This window comes from Cinclus cinclus, chromosome 2, assembly GCF_963662255.1.
Source record: "Cinclus cinclus chromosome 2, bCinCin1.1, whole genome shotgun sequence".
Taxonomy (NCBI): Eukaryota; Metazoa; Chordata; class Aves; order Passeriformes; family Cinclidae; genus Cinclus; species Cinclus cinclus.
In genome coordinates this window covers 16,571,116-16,577,234 of record NC_085047.1, presented here as the reverse complement: position 1 = coordinate 16,577,234, position 6,119 = coordinate 16,571,116, and the positions used below count along the sequence as shown (strand labels likewise).

Here is a 6,119-nt window from a genome sequence, read left to right as displayed (position 1 = left end):
AGGGAGCAAGGTCTGTCAGGGCCTGTGACCCCTTGTTTCTTCCCTCTCCATCAGACACCTCCCATACATACCAAGAAGATCCCAAATTTACACCATGAGAGGTGCAAATAATTTTGATAGCCTGTAGGAGCTGGGCAGGATGGGGTGAACAAGGGACAGCACCAGCTTTGCTGATGGAGAGAAAGAAAAAGCAGTCCCTGTTTTGTTTCATTTCTGTCAGCAAATTGTGATTAATGATTGACAATGGTACTGCTGATTGGCCACAAAGCACTCTAAAACAAGACATAATATTCTGTAGTCCATCATTAGGTATTCAGTTGCCCTCTGAGGGAAGTGGGGAAAGGGATGAGCTTTCTTGGGCAATTACTTTGTCCGACAGTGATTTTCCTCTTGCTCTTCTGGGCTGAAATCTGCCACCTGCTTCTCTGTGGAGGCTGCCAGCGAGTGGAACCAATGATGGGTGAGTAGAGCACCCTTTCCCCACACTAGCTTAACTCTGCAGCACCACCACCTTTCCTAGCAAGCAGACAGACAGATACCATGCTGACCAAAATATATAACTTGGTGACTGGAACAGGAGCTAGTAAGCTGGGCATGAGTGAGCAGCAGCCAAACTGGGTAAGGCTTGGTCACAGAAAGTACAGGGCACTTTGCTCACAAGCCATATGCTCTGCCTGTATATTCCCTTTCTCTGTTGGTGTTGCTGAACTCCTCAGCACAGGGGATGGAGCAGGTTCGTATTTCCAGAGTGCATGTCTGGGTGGTGCAGACTATTCTGGGGAGAGGGTGGAGCAGGGTATATCCTCTGCAACCCTTTTTGCTGCCTCCTGTGGGGTGCCCTGGGTTGCCCTGCCTTCCACAGCCCTGCAGGTGCTGGCCGGAGGGGAGCAGGGGTGCTCTTGGGAGTGAGAACTGGTTTTGCTGGATGGCTGCTGTGCTTGCTGAAGAGCCTGCCTGCTCTCCGTTCCCATGCTGCCTTCCTCCTCTCCATGGAATTGTACAGCAGAGGATAATGATGTGATGGCTACCTGTGACAACAGGGTGTCTGAGGTCTCCTGGTGTGCCCTATGGCCTAGTGGTGGAATTCCTCATTCCAGTGCTCTGCAAGATGGGAGCAATGTGTCTGGGTGTTTCAAGACACTATGGCCTTCCCTGAGTCTATTGCTTTTCCTCCTGCCCTGATTTGGGGGTTTGCTTTGTCCCTAGCTTTGAAGGAGCCCATCCAATCTGATACCACCATCATAGCAGCCCTTGGAGGAGAGGCAAATATCTATTGCAACTTCTCACTCTCAATGGATGTTTTGCAAGTCACCTGGCAGAAGAGAAACGGGACTTCCTTCCAGAATATGGCCACCTACAGCCCAATATATGGGCAGAGGCTGATAGAGCCATTTCAGAAGAAGGTGCGTTTCACTATAGCAGCCCCAAACACATCAGCTATCACCCTCCAAAATCTCACACTTGAGGACGACTCCTATTACAGATGCATTTTCAATGTGTTCCGTCATGGCTCCTTCAGCAAAGAGATATGCCTCAACATCCAAAGTAAGTTTTCCACCAAAACCTTCTCTCTTTCTGGCACTCAGTTTGGGTCTGTTGTACTCAGGAGGTGGGGATGTCATTATCCTATCCACCACATGGAGATTTTCCATTCAACAGCACCTCCTTGGTGGATAGTGTCCATATTGCCACACCAGAATTACTACCTAACCAACTGTCCTTTTAACTGGGCAATATATGACAGGAATAATAATCAAGTGACCTGTTAAAAATTGAAGAATTACCGTACTATGTGGTTTTTACCATATTGTCTACCTAAAAGTTATCAAGTAAAGACTTGCTTTCATATTCACTCTAACTTATTTTGGGAATATCTGTCTTATTTCCAAGGTGACACTTTCCTCAGGGGAAGTGAAGGCAAATAAGCTAGCAGATGATTTTGGATAAAATCCTTGTACAGACAGAGAGACCCACCCAGCTTTGGTTGTAAACTCACCAGAGAGTGTAAAAAGCACCTTCTCTTTTTGCTGACAGCAATTTCTGAGCTCACAGTGGAATTCCATTCCCTCCTGCCTGCTGAGGGTCTCCTCACTGCAGTGTGCTCAGCAACAGGAAAGCCAGCCCCCGACATCACATGGCTGGATGACAGAGGTCTGAAGGAGACACCTCAAATACACCACATCCTAAACACCAACAGAACAGTAACAGTGACAAGCAGACTCAACTTCTCTGCTAACCACCTCCGTGCCTTGTTCTGCCTCCTCAACCACCCACAAGGAAGGAAAAAGAAGGCCCTTCACCTGGAAAAAGGAAGGGAGGGTAGGCTGCAGCTGTGTGGAGATGTCACATGTAGTGGGGGAGCACTTAGGGAAGGATGTGCAGTTGTGGGAGGACGCCTTGTACTTACCTAAGTCTTGCTAAACCATTTACTGTGGTCAGATCTTATGCTAGATGAAGACTTCAGGATTTGAAACCCTCCAGAAGACTCCTCCCTGTGATGCCTGTGTGTGTGCGTGGTAGATGCGTGCATATATAGATGGAATAAGCATGTACATTTCTGCATACACAGTATGTCTACATTTCTACATAATGCTTTATGTAGCACAGCAATACACCCAGCTGGGAGATACCTGGAGAACAGGCTCCTGGCAGACAAATGCTGGGGAAAAACTTTTCACATAAAATATCTTGCTGAAGGATATGTGTCAGGAAGGATGGGATACTTTTCTTATGATAAAATTTCTTTCAGCAGGAAGAAACACAAATAGATCAAGAGTAAAAGTTTTGGGGTTTGATACAACCTGATAGGAGGGAAATATGAGATATCAGATTTATTTTAAAAAACCCATAAAATGAACCTTCACCTTTGGTAGAGTTATATTGTTACATTGTTCCCTTCTCTCCTTCAAAGAATAAGTTAGCACCAAATGCTGAATGTTGCACTCTGGGTCCCAGCCCCTGGGAAGAGGACAGCAGAAACATATTGGCATCACTTCATGTTCTGTGTGAACTTACTGGTTTCTTTTTGTAGGCACTCAGAAGAACACAGTCATCATCACGTCAATATTAGCAGCTGTGTTCCTCTTACTGGTCTTGATATATTCTGTCATGAGACTATACAGCAGAAGGAACAAGTAAGAATAGTTTCCCTTTTCTTGCAAACGAGGTGCCTTACCTCTGTTCACCTTACAATTTGCCTTTCTTGTTCTTCTTGGTATTTATGTATCTGTTCTGGAAACCTATCTAGCAGGTAACAGCTTCATTAAAATAGCACAATTCACTCTAAATGACAAGGGGTATACTAAGCATCCTGTGACTAATTGATGGTGTGTTTTTTTTCCCAGGCAGAAGACACACTCAGGAGCACCCAGAACTCCTGCAAAGGAGACAAGCTTACAGCAAGACCTATGTGAGAGAGCCTCTCTGAGTCTGCACACACCGAAAGACCAGCACATCACTTATCAAAACGAGGTAACGCAAACGCAAACCCAGGGCTTCTAATGATTATTCAAATCCTCCATTAGAGGTCTCTGTTTGCCGTGTTCTTTGCTGCATGGGACAGACACATTGGGTAGATGACACAACGTATGTCCCATGTGCTCTCTAGCAACGATCGGGAAAAACTGCTTAAAGTTTTGCACCACTGACCTGGAGGGTGCAGCAGCAAAGCTATTCAAAGTTATTTAGGTGCAAAGGCATGAAAGAGGCACTGGTTGTGTCCCTTCTGGACCAGGCCAGGGAGCCCTGCAGAGTTTGGGTGCTGTTAAGAGCAGCCTCACACAGAAGTTTTCCCACAAGGGTCTGCCCTGCCCTCCTCCTGGGGCAGACTCAAAGGTGCTCTGGTGCTTTGTGCTTTTTGGCATCCACAGACAAAAAAAAAGTCATTAGTCACATCTGCGACTCTTTCCCACTAGACACTTTGCTCTGACCTCCCATGTGCTCCCTGTTTTCCCTGCAAGCTCCTGGTGCTCCTGTGCTTTAACTGGGAACCTCTTGTGGTTTGACACTGGCCATGGAAGTTGTTGACTCACTCTCTCCTGCTACTTCTGAGCAGAGGTGAGGGGGGGGATAATTAACCAAGGTCTCATGAATTGAGATAAGGACTTGGAGAAAACAGGGCAAAACAGGTTCAAGTTAATAGGTATAAGGCAAATTTATTATTAACAGAGTCAGGGGAGAATAATGTAGGAGTAAAATAAGCCTTTAAAATGCCTTTCCCCCCCACCCCTCCCTCTTTCCCATGGACAGTGCATGGAAACAGGGCCTAGGGGTTTTGGTCAGTTCGTCACCTAAGATCTTTTTCTGCTCACTCAGGGAGAGCTATGCCATGGGATACCTCTCACAGGAGACAGTTCTCATGAACTTCTCCATCATAGTTCCAATCTCACAAGCAGAAGTTCTGCCAAAACTGTTGCAATGTGAGCCCTTCCCACGGGCAAACAGTTCTCCAAAACTGCTGTGGTGTGGGTTACTCATTCACAGGCTGCAGTCCCCTAAGGATAAGCTGCTCTAGTTTGGAAGCAAGGGTTCTCTGTCTCTGTTTAAATCTCCCACTGGATCACAGCTTTCTCTGGCATCCACCTGCTCCAGCATGAGCACTTTTCCCATGGGCTGTGAGTGGATCTCTGCATCCCCTGTGGACTTCATGGATTACAGGGGGACAGTTTGTTTCATCAGAGTCCCTACCATGGCTTGCAGAGCAATCTTGACTCCTACGCTTGGAGCATCTCCTCCCCTTCTTTCTTTTTCCACTGACCTTGGTGCTGCCATGTTGTTTCTCTCACACGTCCTCACTTCCTCCTCTTCTCTGGCCAGAAGAAGAACTGCTGCTCGTAGGTGCCATTGCCATCAAGTTCCACCAATTCAAAGGTTCCTACAGGATCCCGCAGTGCCGAGAGGTCGATCTCGTTTGGGTTCCATGTTGGGAGCCGCTCGCCTCCATCGCGTGGGCAGCGGCAGCCGCCGCGGAGCTGGCGCTGTTGAACGCCTCTCGCCATGTGGGGAGTGGGAAGGGGAAGCTGCCAGCGCCACCCCTGCCCTTCTGCCTGCAGGGGCTGGCTGGGGGCGGCCAGGCAGGCAAGGCTGGACACGGGTCACACTGGCATGGTGACGGCCACCGCGGCGCCTCGAGACCCCTGGAAAAAACTGTGCATGCGCTCTTTTGATTTTCCTCTTAAATATGTCATCACAGAGGGGTTACCAGCCCCTCCAGTTGGGCCAGCACCATGTCCATCTTCAGAGCCATCAGAGATTGGCTCTGCCAGACATGGTCACAGCTTCCAGCAGCTTCTCACAGAAGCCACCCCTGTGGCCCTCCCCCACTACCAAAAGCAAGCTGTGCCAAATCAATACAGAACCCTCTTGTTCCTCATCACTTCTCTCTACCAAGCAGTGTAGAGCTCTATAGTGATTACCACACCACTCTGCTGGGTCTCTTGCAGGAGCAGACACCAGGCTCCTCACTTGACAAAGAGCCAAAGAGAAACCTGGGATTGAGGAAAAGGTGGAGGCACTTGTTTTTGGAGGAAGGAGAGAATCTGAACAGCAGCTTCCAAAGCGAGTTGGAGAGTGGACCTGCTGAGTTATCCATCAAGGATCTTGGCTGCTTTCCCCTGAAGGAGGATACAGAGGCAATGGCAGGTGAGGGAGTCCAAGTGACTCCCCAGCCCAGCAGAGAAAGGAGACACCAGCCATCTCCACAAGCCCAGAGGAGCACTGGGGACCCCAGGATGGTCAGTAGCCCATAGTAAGGTCTCAGGAAGGGGCAGCTTGCCCAGGCCCCTCCCAGGGATGTCTCAGGAAATCCTGAGCCCTAGGGCCTATGTGGGAAACCCATCCAGATGAGTCCATCAGTGGAGCACTTGAGCTCAAGGCGTCATCACCCAAGGGCTATGGACACATGATGCCTTGCAAAAGAAGAGTATTTGGGGTTTGCACCAGACTGTTAGGGGATTCTTAGGGGAAGAGACAAAGGTGAGAAAGGGAAGAATCAAAGGCACCTGGGAATAAAAAGCCTGGGAAAATGGATGGATGAAGGAATAAAAGGGTCTGGTTTCATTTTTGCAGGAGGCTGGCCAGTACATTTGTCTGCTCTGCCCAGTGCTAACTCTTCTCCTAAG

The 6,119-nt window shown here is 48.6% G+C and overlaps 1 protein-coding gene across 1 annotated transcript; it reads left to right on the top strand.

Annotated features, from left to right (window-relative positions):
* Positions 1-1,142: 1,142 nt before the first annotated feature.
* On the top strand, positions 1,143-4,422 carry LOC134054837 (nectin-1-like). Its single transcript, XM_062510834.1, has 4 exons — positions 1,143-1,545; positions 3,032-3,134; positions 3,345-3,471; positions 4,315-4,422. Exons 1-4 carry the CDS (start codon positions 1,143-1,145, stop codon positions 4,420-4,422), a joined length of 741 nt encoding a protein of 246 aa, XP_062366818.1.
* Positions 4,423-6,119: the final 1,697 nt, after the last annotated feature.

Coding starts and splice junctions, on each gene's coding strand:
- LOC134054837 (XM_062510834.1), top strand. CDS start 1,143: ATGGCCTTCCCTGAGTCTATTGCTTTTCCTCCTGCCCTGATTTGGGGG. Junction 1,546..3,031: donor GATATGCCTCAACATCCAAA/GTAAGTTTTCCA, acceptor TTCTTTTTGTAG/GCACTCAGAAGAACACAGTC. Junction 3,472..4,314: donor ACATCACTTATCAAAACGAG/GTAACGCAAACG, acceptor CTGCTCACTCAG/GGAGAGCTATGCCATGGGAT.